The sequence below is a fragment of the Oncorhynchus mykiss genome, chromosome 15 (assembly GCF_013265735.2).
Source record: "Oncorhynchus mykiss isolate Arlee chromosome 15, USDA_OmykA_1.1, whole genome shotgun sequence".
In the NCBI taxonomy this organism is placed as follows: Eukaryota; Metazoa; Chordata; class Actinopteri; order Salmoniformes; family Salmonidae; genus Oncorhynchus; species Oncorhynchus mykiss.
In genome coordinates, this window is record NC_048579.1 from 62792802 (window position 1) to 62817862 (window position 25061).

The following is a 25061-nucleotide window of genomic DNA, read 5'->3' on the forward strand; positions in this document are numbered from 1 at the left end:
CAATATTCAAACACTATACAGAAGGGTGTAATCACTTGTCTGGTATAATCATGAGAAAAGTGCTCCCAAATGAACAGAAAGGGCACCTATCTGATAGAGTAGCCGGAAGTGACGTTTACAGTAAGTGGCAAGCTAGCTTAGCAAAGAAGTCAACCAGAAATTTGGACTGGAAGGGATGGAGGCTGTGTACCACAGCCATCACTGACAACTGTTTTCCAATTTAAACTACTTGGAATCATAAAACCACTGACATTCCCTTCGTGACACAGGTAAGCATGATATAGTTTGATTCAGTCCCAGAAACGCAGCACGGTATTTCAACAAACGTCAAAAGTGACGTCTCTCTTTAACTAGCTTCCTACCTAGCCTACTGCTATGCGATAGCTAACTAGCTATCTATCCATGCCAGGTTATGCGGCTAGCTAACTGGGTAGCCACATTAACAAAAACCGGTTAAACAAACAGGACAGGTATTGGTTTCGCCAATACGTTAGCTAGCAGGAAGCTAATCGTAACTAGCTACATGGTGTAGCAAGCTCTAACCCTGTCACACAACTGCGTTCCTTCCGCAATTGCTGAACTGGCCGTCCGCAGACGCACTGGTATGTATAGCCTATCATAGAAGCCAGCTAACGTTAACTAGCTGCTTGTGTTTGTTCAGCTTTCCTGAGTCATGTGATCTGGCTACTTAGTCAGCTACACAGACGTTGAGGTGACGAGGGGAAAGTCTCTGTGATTGGCACATTCACATTTCCAGTGGGAAATAAATCCAACCAATTGTAACAATTAGCTAAATTGATTCCACTTTTATGATCATAAGGTCCATATTGAAGTGGAGTGTAGCCTAACTTATACAATAACTTATAAAATATCCAGAGAGAGAGAGACTTTGGATATCATATTCCCACATTGCATTACATTTTTCTTAGGATATACAGTAGCTAGGTCTCCAAGCTTGCATACATATTTTGGTCTAATTCATACATTCATTCAGCTCTATTTCAATATCTGTCATCACTATTGAGATCCTCACATTAAGGTGAGATTCTGGAACATGAAATACTCTTTATTGAAATGACACGACTGCATTCAGGAATAATATAAGTGTAAATCTTTTCACAGCAGACACACTTCGATACCTTTTTGGCAAGCTCACTGTTGATTCAGAATGTCTGCTGTAACCAAGAAGCTTGATCTTGACATCTAGCCACTTAGATAGCAAGTTAGAAAACAAAAATGCATTTGCTGGAGCCCTGAGCTGGATATAATTTTTTTGATACGTCTTACATTTCTTGTAGTTATATTTAACTTCTAGTTAGTTATAAGCAGTGGTGTAGCCCTAGTCCACACATTTAGTTTGGGACAGAATTTTCAGTTCATTGTTATGGCAACCGCTGTGTGAATCATTGCTTTTTTTCTAGTGTGTGTTCCACAGTTTTTTGGCCATGATGTATTAGGCAATAATGAGAGACAGAAAGTTAGTCACACACACAGTGGGGAAGAAGCTGATTAATTAATGGGTTTTATGGACCGGTTGGTTCCCTCCCTGCTCAAGATTAAAGCCCTTGGCTCAGTCCACGTCCAGCAGTGTCCACTGACTCAATTATGGCTGTTGGCAACAACATCAGCACCAAACCCAGGTGTTGAGGAGAGCAATGATGTTATACCCTGCCTGCAGGAGACCGACAGGACAGATAGAGGCTTCAGACAGTAACTCAATAAGGTTTATAATTAAACATGGGGTCAATGGCTTCCTCACTAGTCTGTTTGGTGTGCAAACACACATCTCCATTATGTGTCCCAAATGGCACCCTATGCCCTATATAGTGCACTGCTTTTGTCCAGGTTCTAGTGCACTAAATGGGGAATAGAGTGCCATTTGAAACATAGGGCCCACTGCTTGATATGCTAATAGGATATTATGTCTGAATGTGTTCATTCACTCTGATCCTATTGTTGTCGTGCCGGGGTTTGGACAGCACTTGTCGGGATTTGTCAGACGCGAGTGCAGACAATGCATACTAATAATACAGAGATATTGACTCCTGTTCGGATCTGTCTCTCTCACTTCTAAGTCACTGATTTAGGAGGTTTGTGTAATCACACTTGCCCACTGTGTGTACTCTGCAGTACTGTGTGTGGTACACATCAGAGACATGGATAGCTCTGTCTACAGCCATCACAGGACACTTTAATGTGCAACATTTTGTGATTTTGCTCTCGGTGGCAAGCTGTCAGTGTGTGTTGCTAATAGACTAGGGTTTTTCTCCATACGAAAGGTGTGTGTGTTCAGCCTTTTTTTCAGAATATCATATAGTTGTACCCTCTGACCTCTTTGTCTCTCTTCCCCCCCAGGGGTCAAAGGTCAGGCTGAGTCACCATGGAGTCCATGCTGAACAAGCTCAAGAGCACTGTCACCAAGGTGACGGCCGACATGACCAGCGCCGTCATGGGCAACCCGGTGACGCGTGAATTTGAGGTGGGCCGCCACATCGCCAGCGGCGGGCCCGGCATGTGCTGGAGGATCTACAACGGAACCAAGAAGTCAACCAAACAGGTGAGACTGCCTGGGGGCTTCATGGACTGTTCTATACTTAACTAGAACAATGTCTCCCAATCCAGTCCTTGGGCAGCCTGAGAACTTACACATTTGTTTTCCACAATTTGTTCAAAGGATAGATGGGACTCATTTTACCATCTCCAACTGACAAACTGTCAGTGGTTGTCCTGATGCAGATGGTAATTCCTGTCTTATTGTTTGTTCTTCCAGGAGGTGGCTGTGTTTGTGTTTGATAAAAAGATGGTGGAGAAGTATCAGAAGTTTGACAAGGACCAGATCATTGAGTCTCTGAAGAGAGGTGTGCAGCAGCTCACCAGACTGCGTCATCCTCGTCTGCTCACTGTCCAGCACCCACTGGAGGAGTCGAGGTGGGTTAAACTTAATTCAGACTATTTTAAGGATGTGTACTAGCTGCGGCAGGGTAGCCTAGTGGTTAGAGCGTTGGACTAGTAACCGGAAGGTTGCAAGTTCAAATCCCCGAGCTGACAAGGTACAAATCTGTCGTTCTGCCCCTGAACAGGCAGTTAACCCACTGTTCCTAGGCCGTCATTGAAAATATGAATTTGTTCTTAACTGACTTGCCTAGTTAAATAAAGGTAAAATAAAAGCTGCTACGGTGTCTCAAAAAGGACAAATAGTAATATTGCCACTTTTTTTCTAGTTTTTCAAATGAGGGTATTTTAAGGGAGCATGTGAGCACAGATGTTCACTTTGCCTAGGTGAGTTCTGCTAGGAGCCTTTACACACAAGTCATGCATACACACCCATGCAAAAAATGGATACATACACACAACAGATGATGCATACACACATGCAGCAAGATGTGATGAAAAGTTTTGGGCCTTTCTTCCCCCCCAGGGGTCAAAAGTCAGGCTGAGTCACCATGGAACAAGCTCAAGAGCACTGTCACCAAGGTGACGGCCACTGTTACTCTCTGTTTAGGGACAAATAGCATTCTAGTTTGCTCTGTTCTTTTGTTAATTCTTTCCAGTGTGTCAAGTAATTATCTTTTTGTTTTCTCATGATTTGGTTGGGTCTAATTGTGTTGCTGTCCTGGGGCTCTGTTTGTGTTTGAACAGAGCCCCAGGACCAGCTTGCTTAGGGGACTCTTCTCCATGTTCACCCCTCTGTACAGGATGGCTTTGTTATGGATGGTTTGGTAATCTCTTCCTTTTAGGTGGTTGTAGAATTGAATGGCTCTTTTCTGGATTTTGATAAATAGAGGGTATTGGCCTAATTCTGCACTGCATGCATTATTTGGTGTTTTACGTTGTACACAGAGGATATTTTTGCAGAATTCTGCATGCAGAGTCTACATTGGGTGTTTGTCCCATTTTGTAAATTCTTGGTTTGTGAGCGGTCCCCAGACCTCACAACCATAAAGGGTTCTATAACTGATTCATGTATTTTTAGCCAGATCCTAATTAGTATCTCACACTCTCTCTCTCTCTCTCTCTCACACTACCTCTCTGTTGCCCTCTCTCTCTCACACTACCTCTCTACCTCTCTCTCTCACACTACCTCTCTCTCTCTCACACTACCTCTCTCTCTCACACTACCTCTCTCTCTCTCTCTCTCTCTCACACACACTACCTCTCTCTCTCTCTCTCTCTCTCTCTCACACACACACTACCTCTCTCTCTCTCTCTCTCTCACACACACTACCTCTCTCTCTCTCTCTCTCTCTCTCTCTCACACACACTACCTCTCTCTCTCTCTCTCTCACACACACTACCTCTCTCTCTCTCACACACACTACCTCTCTCTCTCTCTCTCACACACTACCTCTCTCTCTCTCTCTCTCTCACACACTACCTCTCTCTCTCTCACACACTACCTCTCTCTCTCTCTCGCACACTACCTCTCTCTCTCTCGCACACTACCTCTCTCTCTCTCTCGCACACTACCTCTCTCTCTCTCTCACACTACCTCTCTCTCTCTCTCACACTACCTCTCTCTCTCTCTCACACTACCTCTCTCTATAACACACTACCTCTCTCTCTCTCTCACACACTACCTCTCTCTCTCTCTCACACACTACCTCTCTCTCGCTCTCTCTCTCTCTCTCTCTCTCACACACTACCTCTCTCTCTCACACACTACCTCTCTCTCTTTCTCTCTCTCTCTCTCTCACTACCTCTCTCTCTTTCTCTCTCTCTCTCTCACACACTACCTCTCTCTCTCTCTCTCTCTCTCTCTCACACTACCTCTCTCTCTCTCACACACTACCTCTCTCTCTCTCTCTCACACTACCTCTCTCTCAATTCAATTCAAGGGCTTTATTGGCATGGGAAACATGTGTTATCATTGCCAAAGCAGGTGAGGTAGACAACATACAAAGTGAATATATAAAGTGAAAAACAACCAAAATTAACAGTAAACATTACACATACAGAGGTTTCAAAACAGTAAAGACATTACAAATGTCATATTATTTATATATACAGTCTTTTAACAATGTACAAATGGTTAAAGGACACAAGATAAAATAAATAAGCATAAATATGGGTTGTATTTACAATGGTGTGTGTTCTTCACTGGTTGCCCTTTTCTCGTGGCAACAGGTCACAAATCTTGCTGCTGTGATGGCACACTGTGGAATTTCACCCAGTAGAGTTTTTCAAAATTGGATTTGTTTTCGAATTCTTTGTGGATCTGTGTAATCTGAGGGAAATATGTCTCTCTAATATGGTCATACATTGGGCAGGAGGTTAGGAAGTGCAGCTCAGTTTCCACCTCATTTTGTGGGCAGTGAGCACATAGCCTATCTTCTCTTGAGAGCCATGTCTGCCTACGGCGGCCTTTCTCAATAGCAAGGCTATGCTCACTGAGTCTGTACATAGTCAAAGCTTTCCTTAATTTTGGGTCAGCCACAGTGGTCAGGTATTCTGCCGCTGTGTACTCTCTGTTTAGGGCCAAATAGCATTCTAGTTTGCTCTGTTTTTTTGTTAATTCTTTCCAATGTGTCAAGTAATTATCTTTTTGTTTTCTCATGATTTGGTTGGGTCTAATTATGCTGTTGTCCTGGGGCTCTGTAGGGTGTGTTTGTGTTTGTGAACAGAGCCCCAGGACCAGCTTGCTTAGGGGACTCTTCTCCAGGTTCATCTCTCTGTAGGTGATGGCTTTGTTATGGAAGGTTTGTGAATCGCTTCCTTTTAGGTGGTTGTAGAATTTAACGGCTCTTTTCTGGATTTTGATAATTAGTGGGTATCGGCCTAATTCTGCTCTGCATGCATTATTCGGTGTTCTACGTTGTACACGGAGGATATTTTTGCAGAATTCTGCGTGCAGAGTCTCAATTTGGTGTTTGTCCCATTTTGTGAAGTCTTGGTTGGTGAGCGGACCCCAGACCTCACAACCATAAAGGGCAATGGGCTCTATGACTGATTCAAGTATTTTTAGCCAAATCCTAATTGGTATGTTGAAATTTATGTTTCTTTTGATGGCATAGAATGCCCTTCTTGCCTTGTCTCTCAGATCGTTCACAGCTTTGTGGAAGTTACCTGTGGCGCTGATGTTTAGGCCAAGGTATGTATAGTTTTTTGTGTGCTCTAGGGCAACAGTGTCTAGATGGAATTTGTATTTGTGGTCCTGGTGACTGGACCTTTTTTGGAACACCATTATTTTGGTCTTACTGAGATTTACTGTCAGGGCCCAGGTCTGACAGAATCTGTGCATAAGATCTAGGTGCTGCTGTAGGCCCTCCTTGGTTGGTGACAGAAGCACCAGATCATCGGCAAACAGCAGACATTTGACTTCGGATGCTAGCAGGGGGAGGCCGGGTGCTGCAGACTTTTCTAGTGCCCGCGCCAATTCGTTGATATATATGTTGAAGAGGGTGGGGCTTAAGCTGCATCCCTGTCTAACCCCACGACCCTGTGTGAAGAAATGTGTGTGTTTTTTGCCAATTTTAACCGCACACTTGTTGTTTGTGTACATGGATTTTATAATGTCGTATGTTTTACCCCCAACACCACTTTCCATCAGTTTGTATAGCAGACCCTCATGCCAGATTGAGTCGAAGGCTTTTTTGAAATCAACAAAGCATGAGAAGACTTTGCCTTTGTTTTGGTTTGTTTGGTTGTCAATTAGGGTGTGCAGGGTGAATACATGGTCTGTTGTACGGTAATTTGGTAAAAAGCCAATTTGACATTTGCTCAGTACATTGTTTTCATTGAGGAAATGTACGAGTCTGCTGTTAATAATAATGCAGAGGATTTTCCCAAGGTTACTGTTGACACATATTCCACGGTAGTTATTGGGGTCAAATTTGTCTCCACTTTTGTGGATTGGGGTGATCAGTCCTTGGTTCCAAATATTGGGGAAGATGCCAGAGCTAAGTATGATGTTAAAGAGTTTTAGTATAGCCAATTGGAATTTGTTGTCTGTATATTTGATCATTTCATTGAGGATACCATCAACACCACAGGCCTTTTTGGGTTGGAGGGTTTTTATTTTGTCCTGTAACTCATTCAATGTAATTGGAGAATCCAGTGGGTTCTGGTAGTCTTTAATAGATGATTCTAAGATCTGTATTTGATCATGTATATGTTTTTGCTCTTTATTCTTTGTTATAGAGCCAAAAAGATTGGAGAAGTGGTTTACCCATACATCTCCATTTTGGATAGATAATTCTTGTTGTTGTTGTTTGTTTAGTGTTTTCCAATTTTCCCAGAAGTGGTTAGAGTCTATGGATTCTTCAATTGCATTGAGCTGATTTCTGACATGCTGTTCCTTCTTTTTCCGTAGTGTATTTCTGTATTGTTTTAGTGATTCACCATAGTGAAGGCGTAGACTCAGGTTTTCCGGGTCTCTATGTTTTTGGTTGGACAGGTTTCTCCATTTCTTTCTTAGATGTTTGCATTCTTCATCAAACCATTTGTCATTATTGTTAATTTTCTTCGGTTTTCTATTTGAGATTTTTAGATTTGATAGGGAAGCTGAGAGGTCAAATATACTGTTAAGATTTTCTACTGCCAAGTTTACACCTTCACTATTACAGCGGAACGTTTTACCCAGGAAATTGTCTAAAAGGGATTGAATTTGTTGTTGCCTAATTGTTTTTTGGTAGGTTTCCAAACTGCATTCCTTCCATATATAGCATTTCTTAATGTTACTCAGTTCATTTGGCTTTGATGCCTCATGATTGATTGTTGCTCTGTTTAAGTAGACTGTGATTTTGCTGTGGTCTGATAGCGGTGTCAGTGGGCTGACTGTGAACGTTCTGAGAGACTCTGGGTTGAGGTCAGTGATAAAGTAGTCTACAGTACTACTGCCAAGAGATGAGCTATAGGTGTACCTACCATAGGAGTCCCCTCGAAGCCTACCATTGACTATGTACATACCCAGCGTGCGACAGAGCTGCAGGAGTTGTGACCCGTTTTTGTTGGTTATGTTGTCATAGTTGTGCCTAGGGGGGCATATGTGGGAGGGAATGCTGTCAGCTCCAGGCAGGTGTTTGTCCCCCTGTGTGCTGAGGGTGTCAGGTTCTTGTCCGGTTCTGGCATTTAGGTCGCCACAGACTAGTACATGTCCCTGGGCCTGGAAATGATTGATTTCCCCCTCCAGGATGGAGAAGCTGTCTTCATTAAAGTATGGGGATTCTAGTGGGGGGATATAGGTAGCACACAGGAGGACATTTTTCTCTGTTAGGATAATTTCCTTTTGAATTTCTAGCCAAATGTAAAATGTTCCTGTTTTGATTAATTTAATGGAGTGAGTTAGGTCTGCTCTATACCAAATTAGCATACCCCCTGAGTCCCTTTCCTGTTTCACACCTGGTAGTTTGGTGGATGGGACTACCAGCTCTCTGTAACCTAGAGGGCAACCAGTGGGTCCGTCTCCTCTATACCAGGTTTCTTGCAGGATGACAATGTCTGTATTACCGATTTTCTTTGGTGAAGTCCGGGTTTCTGCTCTTTAGGCCAAAGGCAGATGACCTCAGGCCTGGGATATTCCAGGATAATATAGTGAAGGCTTTTTGTTCCATAGAGTGTCCAATGTTGTTGGTCGTGGTTTCTCTCTCTCTCTCTCTCACACACACTACCTCTCTCTCTCTACCTCTCTCTCACACTACCGCTCTCTCTCACACTACCGCTCTCTCTCACACTACCTCTCTCTCTCTCTCTCTCTCTCTCTCTCGCTCTCACACACTACCTCTCTCTCTCACACACTACCCCTCTCTCTCTCCCTCTCTCTCCCTCTCTCTCTCTCTCTCTCTCTCTCTCTCTCTCTCACACACACTACCTCTCTCTCTCTCACTACCTCTCTCTCTCTCTCACACACTACCTCTCTCTCTCTCACTACCTCTCTCTCTCTCTCACACACTACCTCTCTCTCTCACACACTACCTCTCTCTCTCACACACTACCTCTCTCTCTCACACACTACCTCTCTCTCTCTCTCACTACCTCTCTCTCTCTCACACACTACCTCTCTCTCTCTCTCTCACACACTACCTCTCTCTCTCTCTCTCTCACACTACCTCTCTATCTCACACTACCCCTCTCTCTCTCTCACACACTACCTCTCTCTCTCTCTCTCACTACCTCTCTCTCTCTCACACACTACCTCTCTCTCTCTCTCTCTCTCACACACTACCTCTCTCTCTCTCACTACCTCTCTCTCTCTCACACACTACCTCTCTCTCACACACTACCTCTCTCTCTCACACACTACCTCTCTCTCTCACTACCTCTCTCTCTCTCTCTCACACTACCTCTCTCTCTCACACTACCTCTCTCTCTCACACTACCACTCTCTCTCACACTACCCCTCTCTCTCTCTCACACACTACCTCTGTCTCTCACACACTACCTCTGTCTCTCACACACTACCTCTCTCTCTCTCACTACCTCTCTCTCTCTCACACACTACCTCTCTCTCTCTCTCACACACTACCTCTCTCTCTCTCTCTCACACTACCTCTCTCTCTCACACTACCTCTCTCTCTCACACTACCACTCTCTCTCACACTACCCCTCTCTCTCTCACTCACTCTCTTTCTCTACCTTTTTATTACTCAATCCTTCCTCTAGTTCACCATCATCTCCTGTTTCTTTTGTTCTTTATCTGACTGTTCCTCTTCTCTTTTCTCTGTCATTTTTAACACACTCCTTCTTTCTTCATCGTTGTTTGTTTGTAATAATTGACACTGTTGTTTCCTCTCTCCCTCCCTCCTTCAGGGACTGCCTGGCGTTCTGTACAGAGCCAGTGTTTGCCAGTCTGTCCAATGTGCTGGGTCAGTGGGACAACCTGCCCAGCCCCGTGCCCACAGACATCAAGGACTACAAGCTGTACGACGTGGAGACCAAGTATGGCCTGTTGCAGGTGGGACCCAATACACACACATGCAATCGTGCACATACACACACACAGTCTGAAATGAACACACACATGTCTTGTTGCTATGTATATTGCTTGGCAGATGTATGTTTCAAACCCAATTGAACTAACCACACCTCTCTTTCTGTTTATTAAATTGTGTCCCAGACATATTTTGGGGGATAATTGATTAGATTGTACTCCCCTGCCAAGTCACACAGCTATTTAAAGGGGCAATCTGTGATTGCTATACACATTTTTTTTCTTCTTATAAATCAATTATATCCACCCATTGATTCTTGAAGAATATAACTTAGAAATGCCTCATGAGCTTAGTTCAACTGTCGTACCCCATCAGAACCCAAAGCTTGTTTTACTAATTTGTTTGTTATTGTAAACAAACACTAGTCTTAAAACTATAATGTTGATGTAATGGATGATCAATTCTTGCATCCATAGCTCTGTCTAGGAATTTGGGGGTGGTAAACATTTTCCAGCCCCACCCTTCGGCTTTTTACCAAAACATTGGCGGAGTTGCGCTTTGTTATTGTATGAACTGCAGATTGCCTCTTTAAGGAGGAATGCTGGGAAATGTCAATGCTACATAATTGTTCTGGGTATGAAAAAACCCCTCTGTCAAGTACAACTTGAATTTGTGTGTTATGTACGTCTACTAAAATGCCTGGGACATGTGAGATGAAGTAATCAGACTGTAATTTACTGATCCCCAAGTCTTTAGTTAATATCACAGATTGTCTTTCTGCTCACTGTCTTACCTCTCCTATCTTTATCTGCTTCATGCCTCTTTTCCTTATCTTTTTCACTCTCGTTCTACTTTGTTATATCCTCTCCCTGTGACTACTCTCATCTCTCTCTCTTCTCCCTCCCTCTCTCTCCCCCTCCTCCACATCTCCCTCAGATCTCGGAGGGCTTGTCATTCCTACACAGCGGGGTGAAGATGGTCCATGGGAACCTGTGTCTGGAGAACGTCATCCTCAACAAGAGCGGAGCCTGGAAGATCATGGGCTTTGACTTCAGCATCTCCTCCACCAACCCCTCCGATGCCGAGGTGAGACGCTCAGCGCATCTGCCTGTGTGCACCTGTATGTATCTCTTTCTCTGTGTGTATCTGTATATATCCTTACATACCTGTCTCCACCTCCCTCCCTCCTTCCCTCAGCCCAAGTATTCCTGTAAGGAGTGGGAGCCCAACCTGCCGCCGCTCTGCCTGCCCAACCCAGAGTATCTGGCCCCCGAGTACATCCTGTCGGTGAGCTGCGACGCCGCCTCGGACATGTACTCGCTGGGCGTGGTGATGCACGCCGTCTTCAACGAGGGCAAGCCCGTGTTCCAGGTCAACAAGCACGACATCTTCAAGAGCTTCAGCCGACAGCTGGACCAGGTGAGGGGGCGGGGAGTGAGATGAAGGCTTGATGGCCAGAAGTCCACCTGATTGCTAGTAAAAAATCTACATCAAAGTTGTGAGTTCTGGCCCTCTTCATAAAGTTAGAGTTCTCTGGAGCGACAGCACCCAAGGACCTCATTCAGACAGCAGACCTTAGTTAGAATCACGTCTTAGCATTTTGGGGAGAAAAGGACAGAGATATTAATGCCCTAGTGCACTGCAATATTTGTAATGCTTCATTGATTCCACACTTTTTTTATTTGTAAATCTCTCTCTCTCGCCCCCCCCCCCCCTCCCCCCTGTCTGTCCATAGCTCAGCAGACTGAGCCCCACCATGTTGAATAAGATTCCTGAGGAGGTGAGAGAGCACGTCAAGATGCTGCTGAGTGTCACGCCCAACGTCCGGCCTGACGCTGACCAGATGACCAAGGTCAGATCACCCCCCGTGTCACCAACTATGACCTTGTGTCACTAATACAACAGGATACATTATACTTTTTACATATTAAAACCCGCTCACTGAGTTAGCTAACTGATAAATACTTAGAAATACCTTTTAGATTTTATGATTCATTAATAAAGCTAAACTTGAATATGTGTCGTCTGTTGAATATGTGTCGTCTGTTGAATATGTGTCGTCTGTTGAATATGTGTCGTCTGTTGAATATGTGTCGTCTGTTGAATATGTGTCGTCTGTTGAATATGTGTCGTCTGTTGAATATGTGTCGTCTGTTGAATATGTGTCGTCTGTTGAATATGTGTCGTCTGTTGAATATGTGTCGTCGGTTGAATATGTGTCGTCTGTTGAATATGTGTCGTCTGTTGAATATGTGTCGTCTGTTGAATATGTGTCGTCTGTTGAATATGTGTCGTCTGTTGAATATGTGTCGTCGGTTGAATATGTGTCGTCGGTTGAATATGTGTCGTCTGTTGAATATGTGTCGTCTGTTGAATATGTGTCGTCGGTTGAATATGTGTCGTCGGTTGAATATGTGTCGTCTGTTGAATATGTGTCGTCTGTTGAATATGTGTCGTCTGTTGAATATGTGTCGTCTGTTGAATATGTGTCGTCTGTTGAATATGTGTCGTCGGTTGAATATGTGTCGTCGGTTGAATATGTGTCGTCTGTTGAATATGTGTCGTCTGTTGAATATGTGTCGTCTGTTGAATATGTGTCGTCTGTTGAATATGTGTCGTCTGTTGAATATGTGTCGTCTGTTGAATATGTGTCGTCGGTTGAATATGTGTCGTCTGTTGAATATGTGTCGTCTGTTGAATATGTGTCGTCGGTTGAATATGTGTCGTCTGTTGAATATGTGTCGTCTGTTGAATATGTGTCGTCGGTTGAATATGTGTCGTCTGTTGAATATGTGTCGTCTGTTGAATATGTGTCGTCGGTTGAATATGTGTCGTCTGTTGAATATGTGTCGTCTGTTGAATATGTGTCGTCTGTTGAATATGTGTCGTCTGTTGAATATGTGTCGTCGGTTGAATATGTGTCGTCGGTTGAATATGTGTCGTCGGTTGAATATGTGTCGTCTGTTGAATATGTGTCGTCTGTTGAATATGTGTCGTCTGTTGAATATGTGTCGTCTGTTGAATATGTGTCGTCTGTTGAATATGTGTCGTTGGTTGAAGGCCCGTTTCAAGATCGTCTTCCTAAAAAGTGATTTCAGAGAATTGAAACAAGATGAAGTCATTGATCCTGCTTTATGCCATTACCACCCAGTTGAGTTGAATAATCCCTTCTCTGTGTCTGGGTGCTTCAGATCCCCTTCTTTGATGACGTGGGGGCGGTGACGCTGGCCTACTTTGACTCCCTCTTCCAGAGGGACAACCTGCAGAAGTCCCAGTTCTACAAAAACCTGCCCAAGGTCTTGCCCAAGCTACCCAAGGTTAGTGTTCACTGTGTGTGTGGTGAGTGTGTTGCTCTTACAGGTCATTTTAGTGTCCTAGTTGTACATTCCTACAGTAGAATGCTTCATGCTCAGTGGACAGGTAGTTTGGAACGTGGTCTTCAATAATCCAGTCAAATTGGGATTGGCCATTTTGCAAATATGTGCTCAAAGGTGATTTAATAAAAATGATTCTGATTAAAGCCACTATTCCTAGCCTCTTTGTGTCCTGTCTCTTCCTCTCCACCCCAGAGAGTGGTGGTGTATCGTATCCTCCCAGCCCTCGCCTCGGAGTTTGTGAACCCAGACATGGTGCCGTTCGTCCTGCCCAACGTGCTGCTGATCGCAGAGGAGTGTACCAAGGACGAGTACGTCAGACTCATCCTGCCGGACCTCAGCCCTGTGTTCAAGCAGCAGGAGCCTGTCCAGGTACACACACACACACACACACAGGATGCAAAGGACACACACATACAGTGTATCCCCATACCCAGTTTTCAGGCCTACCTTCTATGTTTTCTTGATGTGTGTTACAGGGATGGCATGGTTAGATAAGACTAGAGGATGCTATATGCTTTATCTGGTGACAGGGCTGTATATATCATACTGTTTCTCTCTTCTCCTTTCCACGCCTTCAGGCAAGCAATATGGTGAGTGGTCTTTGCTAAGCGTAGTTGTGTGTGTGTGTAACACTCTAATGCTTAAAAAAAGAGCTCACTTTATTCCTAGTTTCATTTCACTGGTAGTTACCTATCTCTCTCTTTTTATCTGTCACTCTCCCGTCATTAAGCCTGGATGAACCGCGTTTAACCCTCTGTGTCTCTCAGATCCTGCTGATCTTCCTGCAAAAGATGGACCTGCTGCTGACCAAGACCCCACCGGAGGACATTAAGAACAGCGTTCTGCCCATGGTCTACAGAGCCCTGGAGGCCCCCTCCATCCAGATACAGGTACCACGGACAGGCACATCATGAGTTTACAAAGGGTTTATTCCACCGGCAGAAAGAGAACTGCAATACTAATGAAATAAGGTTTAGGGTTGAGGTTAAAGTTAGTTTGAGTGTGATTTAAGGTAAGTGTAAATTAGCATACTGTTGTCCGTTGCCATTTTCTGCCCGTTAAAAATACACTGCCTTGATTTAATGCGTCATTTGTTGGCCAGGTACTGTACACTGTAAAAGACAGACATCTATATTTACCTATCCAAATGAGTCAGTGATGTAGTGAAGGAAGTAAAGTGTAGGAAGATAACTGCAGCGTTAACGTCTAAACACTAATTGTGGTACAAGTTGCCCCTAACCACAGCTCTAGAATCCCATTTCCTGTCCCCAAATCCTAAACTAACCATTGAGAGGATAAGAAAAACCTGACCCTGGACCAGCGGTTAGCAGCACATTCAACCAACTCTGTAAAGCTCACATGGGAACCTCCATAGAGATTCTATAATACGCCTGACCAAGACAGACTATATTTTGGCTTTGCTATGATCCCAATGTCCATTTGAGAGTTCTACGCTCTATGTGATTCTATGAAAACCCCTGCCGTTAAGTCATCAGCAATGCTGTGCCATATATTTGTGTGCCCCTCCCAGGAGCTGTGTTTGAACATAATCCCTACCTTCGCCAACCTGATTGAGTATCCCTCCATGAAGAACGCACTCATCCCCCGCATCAAGTCTGCCTGTCTACAGACCTCCTCACTTGCAGTCAGTCTCTCACTTTCATTTGACTCTCTCTCTCTCTCTCTCTCTCTCTCTCTGTCTCTGTCTCTGTGTTGATCAAATGCACATGGTTGTTTTTGACTGACCATTGATTGACAGGTGACAGAAATATTCTGATTGTGTGTGCGTATGTTTGACCTGTGTGTGTAGGTGAGGGTGAACTCCCTGGTGTGCCTGGGGAAGATTCTGGAGTACCTAGACAAATGGTACGTCATTGACGAGATCCTTCCCTTCCTGCAACAGATCCCCTCCAGAGAACCAGCCGTACTCATGGGGGTTTTAGGTAACGGAACATCTAGAACGTCTTAGAATCCAGATGATAGTCCTAGGGATCTCAACAGAAAATGATCAGTACTGTTAAAGAGTTCTATCTTATTTTAGAATCCCTTAGGATAAAATGAGTCAACTCACCTAGGATAAAATGAGTCAACTCACCTAGGATGAAATGAGTCAACTCACCTAGGATGAAATGAGTCAACTCACCTAGGATGAAATGAGTCAACTCACCTAGGATGAAATGAGTCAACTCACCTAGGATGAAATGAGTCAACTCACCTAGGATGAAATGAGTCAACTCACCTAGGATGAAATGAGTCAACTCACCTAGGATGAAATGAGTCAACTCACCTAGGATGAAATGAGTCAACTCACCTAGGATGAAATGAGTCAACTCACCTAGGATGAAATGAGTCAACTCACCTAGGATGAAATGAGTCAACTCACCTAGGATGAAATGAGTCAATTATCCTAGGATGAAATGAGTCAATTATCCTAGGATGAAATGAGTCAATTCTCCTAGGATGAAATGAGTCAATTCTCCTAGGATGAAATGAGTCAATCCTCCTAGGATGAAATGAGTCAATCCTCCTAGGATGAAATGAGTTAATTCTCCTAGGATGAAATGAGTCAATTCTCCTAGGATGAAATGAGTCAATTCTCCTAGGATGAAATGAGTCAATTCTCCTAGGATGAAATGAGTCAATTCTCCTAGGATGAAATGAGTCAATTCTCCTAGGATGAAATGAGTCAATTCTCCTAGGATGAAATGAGTCAATCCTCCTAGGATGAAATGAGTTAATCCTCCTAGGATGAAATTACTAATTGAAGTAGGGTAACACTTAAAAACATGATCTATCGCTTTAACAGTATTGCTGCATTGATTGTTGTGGTTCTGATTTATTGTGGAATGGTTGTTTCCTCCCATAGGGATCTACAAGTGTACCTTCTCCCATAAGAAACTGGGCATCCCCAAAGAGCACCTAGCTGCTAAGAGTCTGCCTCACCTAGTCTCGCTCAGTATAGACAACAACCTCAACCTCAATCAGGTAGGTTGATGCGCACACACACACACACACACACACACATACACTCAGAAGTTGTATTCCAACCCTCTCTCTGTGTGTTTCAGTTTAACTCCTTCATGGCTGTGATCAAAGACATGCTGACTCGTATGGAGGCAGAGCACAAGACCAAACTGGAGCAGCTACACAGCATGCAGGAACAACAGAGGTATCAGTCAAATCACTCCCTCCTGTCTTCCTCTGACGTTGTAATGTCAGGTGCACCAGTACAGTGAGATGTCTTTCTTGCAGCTCAAACCCCAACAATGCAGTAATCAATAACAATGTTTTACTAAAAATCAATGATGATGAATCCATAACAATGTTTTACTCAAAATAACAAGGTAGAACAAAAACACATGAGATATAAGAACAACATGATAAAGTAATGCATACTATATACAGGGTCAGTTCCAGTAGGGATACTGGAGTGATGGAGGTAGATATGTATAGGGGTAAGGTTACTATATACAGGGTCAGTTCCAGTAGGGATACTGGATCGATAGAGGTAGATATGTATAGGGTAAGGTTACTATATACAGGGTCAGTTCCAGTAGGGATACTGGAGTCATGGAGGTAGATATGTATAGGGGTAAGGTTACTATATACAGGGTCAGTTCCAGTAGGGATACTGGAGTGATGGAGGTAGATATGTATAGGGGTAAGGTTACTATATACAGGGTCAGTTCCAGTAGGGATACTGGAGTGTTGGAGGTAGATATGTATAGGGGTAAGGTTACTATATACAGGGTCAGTTCCAGTAGGGATACTGGATCGATAGAGGTAGATATGTATAGGGTAAGGTTACTATATACAGGGTCAGTTCCAGTAGGGATACTGGAGTGATGGAGGTAGGGATACTGGAGTGATATATGTATAGGGTAAGGTTACTATATACAGGGTCAGTTCCAGTAGGGATACTGGAGTGATGGAGGTAGATATGTATAGGGTAAGGTTACTATATACAGGGTCAGTTCCAGTAGGGATACCGGATCAATAGAGGTAGATATGCATAGGGGTAAGGTTACTATATACAGGGTCAGTTCCAGTAGGGATACTGGATCGATAGAGGTAGAAATGTATAGGGTAAGGTTACTATATACAGGGTCAGTTCCAGTAGGGATACTGGAGTGATGGAGGTATATATGTATAGGGTAAGGTTACTATATACAGGGTCAGTTCCAGTAGGGATACTGGAGTGATTGAGGTAGATATGTATAGGGTAAGGTTACTATATACAGGGTCAGTTCCAGTAGGGATACTGGAGTGATTGAGGTAGATATGTATAGGGTAAGGTTACTATATACCGGGTCAGTTCCAGTAGGGATACTGGAGTGATGGAGGTAGATATGTATAGGGGTAAGGTTACTATATACAGGGTCAGTTCCAGTAGGGATACTGGAGTGATGGAGGTAGATATGTATAGGGGTAAGGTTACTATATACAGGGTCAGTTCCAGTAGGGATACTGGAGTGATGGAGGTAGATATGTATAGGGTAAGGTTACTATATACAGGGTCAGTTCCAGTAGGGATACTGGAGTGATGGAGGTAGATATGTATAGGGTAAGGTTACTATATACAGGGTCAGTTCCAGTAGGGATACTGGATCGATAGAGGTAGATATGTATAGGGTAAGGTTACTATATACAGGGTCAGTTCCAGTAGGGATACTAGAGTGATGGAGGTAGATATGTATAGGGTAAGGTTACTATATACAGGGTCAGTTCCAGTAGGGATACTAGAGTGATTGAGGTAGATATGTATAGGGTAAGGTTACTATATACAGGGTCAGTTCCAGTAGGGATACTGGAGTGATGGAGGTAGATATGTATAGGGTGAGGTTACTATATACAGGGTCAGTTCCAGTAGGGATACTGGAGTGATGGAGGTAGATATGTATAGGGGTAAGGTTACTATATACAGGGTCAGTTCCAGTAGGGATACTGGAGTGATTGAGGTAGATATGTATAGGGTAAGGTTACTATATACAGGGTCAGTTCCAGTAGGGATACTGGATCGATAGAGGTAGATATGTATAGGGTAAGGTTACTATATACAGGGTCAGTTCCAGTAGGGATACTGGATCGATAGAGGTAGATATGTATAGGGTAAGGTTACTATATACAGGGTCAGTTCCAGTAGGGATACTGGATCGATAGAGGTAGATATGTATAGGGTAAGGTTACTATATACAGGGTCAGTTCCAGTAGGGATACTGGATCGATAGAGGTAGATATGTATAGGGTAAGGTTACTATATACAGGGTCAGTTCCAGTAGGGATACTGGATCGATAGAGGTAGATATGTATAGGGTAAGGTTACTATATACAGGGTCAGTTCCAGTAGGGATACTGGATCGATAGAGGTAGATATGTATAGGGTAAGGTTACTATATACAGGGTCAGTTCCAGTAGGGATACTGGATCGATAGAGGTAGATATGTATAGGGTAAGGTTACTATATACAGGGTCAGTTCCAGTAGGGATACTGGAGTGATTGAGGTAGATATGTATAGGGTAAGGTTACTATATACAGGGTCAGTTCCAGTAGGGATACTAGAGTGTTGGAGGTAGATATGTATAGGGTAAGGTTACTATATACAGGGTCAGTTCCAGTAGGGATACTGGATCGATAGAGGTAGATATGTATAGGTTTGTGTGTTGGAGTGTCTGTGTGCCTAGTGTGTAGGGCCCTGTGAGTGTGCATAGAGATGGTCAGACATTTGTATTGTATTCCCCATGCACACTCACAGGGCTCTACACACTATATAATGTTGTAGACTTCTGTTCTTTCTGTATTTACTATCTTCCTACTTCTCCTTTTATTAGTCAACAATGACTCAGGAAAGATGATGCAAGTTAATGTTCAGAATCTGACTGGAAAGATGATGCAAGTTAATGTTCAGAATCTGACTGGAAAGATGATGCAAGTTAATGTTCAGAATCTGATTGGAAAGATGAGGGTTGTGTCGTATTTATTGTTTGTGCGAGACAAATTCCCCTGAATGAAATAGTTTGAGCTATTCTGTCTGTCCTCAGGAGTATGAATATTAATACCAGTCAGACCAACCAATCGGAAGAGACGAAGCGCACCTCCAGCCCTGGCAACCAGGTGAGGGGTCATTTCCTTGACAACGAGGGGAGAGGCGATTGCCCGGATGAGGCAAATGCATGATTTAATGAAGGCTTGATGTATGTGATTTCATACACTTATAAGGCCAAATGTATCATAAAGATGCATGGGTTAGTGTTAGGGCTTATTGAAACCGTTGTCTTTTTCCAGATTGATGATGTCTTTGGAGGGAGTTCTGGGAGTGCAGGGGTTAATGGGAAAGCGAACGGAAACTCGGCATCAGCTCCCCAGCTCAACAGAGTACGTACTCTGCATCTTATTCAGTAGGCACAGACCTGAGCAAACGTATTGCAGTGGAAGTCTGTTAACGTTCCTGTTAAATTAGCTTGGGTGGTGCATGTTCTGTTGGACTCTCTTTTTGTGATTGAACGTTACCAAACCCATCTCATCTATCCTAACCTTGTATAGCTACTAGTGTATATTTCAGGGATAAGGGGTTATTATTAAGGTTTTCTGTTCTTTCTCCCTTCTCCCGCTCTGTCTCTCTTCTCTCTCTCTCCTCCTCTCTCTCTCCCTCTCTCCCGCTCTGTCTCTCTCCTACTCTCTCTCTCCTGCTCTGTCCCTCTCCTCCTCTCTCTCTCCCTCTCTCCTGCTCTGTCCCTCTCCTCCTCTCTCACTCCCTCTCTCTGTCCCTCTCCTCCTCTCCCTCTCCTCCTCTCTCTGTCCCTCTCCTCCTCTCTGTCCCTCTCCTCCTCTCTCTCTCTTGCTCTGTCCCTCTCCTCTCCCTCTCCTCCTCTCTCTGTCCCTCTCCTCCTCTCTCTGTCCCTCTCCTCCTCTCTCTCGCTCTGTCCCTCTCCTCCTCTCTCTCGCTCTGTCCCTCTCCTCCTCTCTCTCTCTCTCTGTCCCTCTCCTCCTCTCTCTCTCTCACGCTGTCCCTCTCCTCCTCTCTCCCCCTCTCTCTCGCTCTGTCTCTCTCCTCCTCTCTCTCTCTGTCCCTCTCCTCTCTCTCTCTGTCCCTCTCCTCCTCTCTCTCTGTCCCTCTCCTCCTCTCTCTCTCCCTCTCGCTCTGTCCCTCTTCTCCTCTCTCTCTCTCGCTCTGTCCCTCTCCTCTCTCTCTCTCTCTCTCTCTCTCTCTGTCCCTCTCCTCTCTCTCTCTCTCTCTCTGTCCCTCTCCTCTCTCTCTCTCTCTCTCTGTCCCTCTCCTCTCTCTCTCTCTCTCCTCCTCTCTCTCTCTCTCTCTCCTCTCTCTCTCCTCTCTCTCTCCTCTCTCTCTCCTCTCTCTCTCTCCTCTCTCTCTCTCTCTCTCTCTCTCTCTCTCTCTCTCTCGCTCTCTCTCTCTCGCTCTATAGATGTCTCTGACTCTGGAGGAGAAGCAGCGGTTAGCCAAGGAGCAGGAACAGGCAGCCAAACTAAGAAACCAGCCAGCACTAGCCCCCCAGAGTATCAAACCAGCTACTCCTTCTACCCAGGTAGTAGACATACACACACATACTCATGTGAAAATGTATAGTTCCTTACTTGGAAGCCATCCATGGTTACATGTTTTGATATATATATCAATATATCTGTAGAATTTATTAGTTTGATGTTTTAGAGTGATGTAATCTACTTTAGTTTCCACTTCAAACCTGCCACCTATTTGTCATTGAGATGATAAGCTGATTTGACCTGATGTGTTTGGCAGGCCAAGGACCTGACCAGCTGCCTGCTGAACAATATGACATCCCTGGGCAGCCTGTCCCTCACCTCTCCCCCCAGACCAGGCCTCATCCAGGGCAGCACCATCTCAGCCTACCCCTCCACCACCCCCATGGGCTCTATGGCCAGCAACGGCTACAACCCAACCATGGGCTTCCAGACAGGGGGGCAGGGCATGCGGCCCCCCGGCCCCGGCCTCTACGGAGGGATGGCCACCACCACCAGCACCCCTAACTTTGGCGCCCTGACCCACAACCAAGGGAGTACCAACACCCCTGACATGTCTGCCTTGGACTCCTTGTTCACTTCCAACAAGCCCAAAGTCAGCCTCAACCAAATGGCTCCTCCCAAGCCCACCCCTGGGACCACCGCCACCCCCTGGCTTAATCAGTTTGGTTCAGCCCAGCCCAGTCAGACTGCCCCGATGCAGGGCGCGCCATTAGTCATGGGAGGGGTGACCAGCGGGTTCGGGATGCAGGCCAACCCTTTCTTCAGCCCGCAGAACTTCTCTCAGCCCACGGCCGCTCCCGTAATGAACGCGGGTGGTGGGCTCAGACACAGTTCGTCCGTCAACAACGACCTGAAAGACCTATTTGGCTGAAAACAACTTTCCCCTCTTTTAATGACGACAGACTGATGAAAAAGGGAGGTGGACTTTTGAACTGCAAACAAGAAGAAAGACAAATCCACTTTTTGGACCGACTGTGAAAATGATGATGAAATTCACTTGATATTTGTTGCCATTTGTATTTTAATCTTCTGTGGTTTGGGTTGCAGTGTGGTTCTTCTAAGCTCCCATCGGACTGAAGACTCAGCTTTTCAATCTGCACGCGGATTCCAAACCGTCTTGACTAGAGAGAGAGAGTGAGGGGAAAAGACACTATCGTTGTGTTCTGCTCTCAGTAATGTTTGTGGGGGTTTCATATCGTTTCTTACCTGAGACACTTTGGGGTGAAAGGTTTATTCTAGAATGCATCTCTTCTCCATAATCCCTGTTCTATGTGCTAGGATGAGCAGTGGCATGGAGACCAGTCTTTCTCAGCCCATTCCTTTTTAGCCCAGCGCTAACACATGTTATTCATGCTGCCACCTCAGCAGCCTGCTATATCATATCAACGTGGTTCTTTTTAGTGGGGTCCTGTTGCTTTGAGGACGACAATCCAGGAGAGCTGTAGAATCGCCGGCTAAACCGCACGGGGCGGAAAGGCCAAGTCTCCATGGAAACGGTCTCTGCAGTAACACCCCACTCCATTTGGGGATTTTTAGTACCCATGCTTTCTGTTCTCTGCCTAGAATGAGATGATGGATAAGGATTCAACAGTGATGTCAAGATTCTTACAGTATAGATTAATCAAATTAAACTGAATGGAAGGGAAAATCTAATGGAAGCTTATTGGTTGCGTACACAGTTTAGCAGATGTTATACTGGGTGCGGTGAAATGTTACTGGCAATTCTGCAGTTTCTACATCTGACCTAAAAAAAAAGGGTATTTTCTGAGCAGAAATCCAATTCAACGACCAGTTTGAAAAGGGAGGGGTTGATTGTGTTTAGGCAATTAGTCTGGTTAGGGATTGTTATCCACACAGAATCCTGTGCGTGCTGTGAGGGTGACCGTTACACACGGCTACCTTCCTCATTGAAGTAACTCACCTGCATATGTACTGAATGGTTTGCTGTAAGGGAGTGATTGGTCGATATATACTGGGAATTGTGAATAAATGTGAAGTAGTATACACATGTGTGCATATTGAAATGTCAGCACAATCCTAATTCATTGAGTTAGTTTGCCTGGTGTCTGGTGACTTTAGCCCTGTGTGTTCCTGTTTTGTAATACCCCCTCTGACTTCATCAATGGGTTCCCTTCCATCATGTTACTGACCTGACCAAGCTGGGACACCACCAACAATTGTGATCCTGTTGAAATGTGGTGAATTTAGTAATGAATTATTTTATTCCATGCATCAAACCAGGCTGCTTTCAACAAAGCAAGCAGTCCATGCATTTTAAGTTAATCGTTGGACATATCAAATGTACTATCAAATGCAGTTTTTATATATATATCATGAGTTGAGCACTTTTTCATTAAAGGGGACCTGTCCTAAATGGTTGATAAATAAATCTATTTAAAATGGGAGAGCTCTTAAAGGGGCCCTTGGGTTGTTGTGCTCTTGTGATGATGAATGAGAGGCCTTAGAGGCGCGCTGTGTGCAGTAATAATCCTTGGGGTGGAACTAAGTCTGGGGCTGCATCTCAATAGTCAAAAGTAGCCTCTGTTCCTCGTCCCCTTTGCGTATCTCCTTCCCTTTATCTGCACTGAAATCCCAGGGTAAGGTGAAAGCCCTATGGGCCAAATGGGACAGGAGTGTCACCTCACCTATCCACCTGTTGCAGACTAGTGCAGGTGAAGGAAGGAGATGAGAAAAGGATGCCATTGTAGACTTTTGAGACCAACCCCCTTGTGTGAATCCTCACTGAATGCTGTTTGCAGACTGGGGATGTAGGTTTTGTTAACTGAACACATGCTAATTTATATTCACAGGTCTTTGTTGGATTAAAATGAATAATTATGTCTACTGTAAACCGTGACTAGGTGAGCTGGCACTGAGCTGGCACAATGATAATGTCATGGGCTAGTGTATAACAAAAAGGTGGGCCTTCTGGTTTGTAAAACCTCTCTATTGGACACAAGTGATGGAGGTCTGTCCTGATTGGGCGAAGACCTCTCTGATGTCCATCTTTCACGAAAGGTAGCTGCAATGTTCATGTGATTGTAACTATGACGACGGAAGCCTTTTTGAGGGCGAGAACTGGATTGCATTTCCTGTCATTGTGACTCGTGCGTTTGGACGCGAGGACAAAAAAGAACCTATTCTTCTACAAGAGTTCTGATCCTTTGTATACTACTGCTGTCATATGTGTCGTGTGGCCTCTATGAACTATGTATTGTGTGGTGTTGTCTGAGGTGGTTCAATGAAAACCTGTACATATATATGAAAATACACAATCTAATATTCTCTATGATGTCTGTGTATTTGAGTTTGAGCCAGAGATTTGAAAAGTAACTTTTGAGTTCTAGAATAAGATGGCCTCAACAGTAGAGACTTGAAAATCACCTTTATTCAAACTAAAGACAATGAAAATGTACATGCTAGAACATGCTCAAAAGGCTTGTTCCTTTTGTACCATTGGCAGTGAGAGGGTTCTTTCTACAGATCACATTTTAAAAAATATATTGTGCAGATTGTCAGAAGCTACTTTTCTAATAACAGTATTGGTTTTTAAGTATATGCACAATGTAAAAAAAAAACAACAGGAAATCCATGAATACATATGTAAACAAGTTTCATTTTTAGGAGGAAGTGGAATGGAAGGGGTTCCATCTCAATACCGGACAGTGACTTGTCTTCACTGTGCACATGAAGAAATGGAGTTGGGAGGAAGCCACTTTAGACAATTGAGATGCACCCAGGGTACAGTGGCGGCTGGTGGGAGGAGCTATAGGAGGACAGGCTCATTGTAATGGCTGGTGGGAGGAGCTATAGGAGGACAGGCTCATTCTAATGGCTGGTGGGAGGAGCTATAGGAGGACGGGCTCATTGTAATGGCTGGTGGGAGGAGCTATAGGAGGACGGGCTCATTGTAATGGCTGGTGGGAGGAGCTATAGGAGGACAGGCTCATTGTAATGGCTGGTGGGGGGAGCTATAGGAGGACGGGCTCATTGTAATGGCTGGTGGGAGGAGCTATAGGAGGACGGGCTCATTGTAATGGCTGGTGGGAGGAGCTATAGGAGGACGGGCTCATTGTAATGGCTGGTGGGAGGAGCTATAGGAGGACAGGCTCATTGTAATGGCTGGTGGGAGGAGCTATAGGAGGACGGGCTCATTGTAATAGCTGGTGGGAGGAGCTATAGGAGGACGGGCTCATTAATGGCTGGTGGGAGGAGCTATAGGAGGACGGGCTCATTGTAATGGCTGGTGGGAGGAGCTATAGGAGGACGGGCTCATTGTAATGGCTGGTGGGAGGAGCTATAGGAGGACGGGCTCAT

The 25061-nt window shown here is 44.5% G+C and overlaps 1 protein-coding gene across 3 annotated transcripts; it reads left to right on the top strand.

Annotated features, from left to right (window-relative positions):
• Positions 1–112: 112 nt before the first annotated feature.
• On the top strand, positions 113–24033 carry scyl2 (SCY1 like pseudokinase 2). 3 transcript variants are annotated; one of them, XM_036944938.1, is made up of 19 exons: positions 113–269; positions 2356–2557; positions 2771–2928; positions 9745–9889; positions 10803–10952; positions 11064–11285; positions 11602–11718; positions 13058–13183; positions 13436–13612; positions 13822–13833; positions 14011–14133; positions 14775–14888; positions 15054–15186; positions 16110–16228; positions 16312–16412; positions 19283–19355; positions 19527–19616; positions 20666–20785; positions 21001–24033. In XM_036944938.1, the coding sequence occupies exons 2-19, from the start codon at positions 2381–2383 to the stop codon at positions 21613–21615; spliced, it is 2772 nt and encodes a 923-aa protein (XP_036800833.1). In that variant the 5' UTR covers positions 113–269; positions 2356–2380; the 3' UTR covers positions 21616–24033. The 3 variants fall into 3 exon arrangements, with proteins under 3 accessions (XP_036800833.1, XP_036800835.1, XP_036800834.1); XM_036944939.1 differs by having other exon boundaries at positions 121–272; positions 2360–2557; XM_036944940.1 differs by lacking the exon at positions 13822–13833.
• Positions 24034–25061: the final 1028 nt, after the last annotated feature.

Coding starts and splice junctions, on each gene's coding strand:
- scyl2 (XM_036944938.1), top strand. CDS start 2,381: ATGGAGTCCATGCTGAACAAGCTCAAGAGCACTGTCACCAAGGTGACG. Junction 13,184..13,435: donor TCTTGCCCAAGCTACCCAAG/GTTAGTGTTCAC, acceptor TCTCCACCCCAG/AGAGTGGTGGTGTATCGTAT. Junction 15,187..16,109: donor CGTACTCATGGGGGTTTTAG/GTAACGGAACAT, acceptor TTCCTCCCATAG/GGATCTACAAGTGTACCTTC.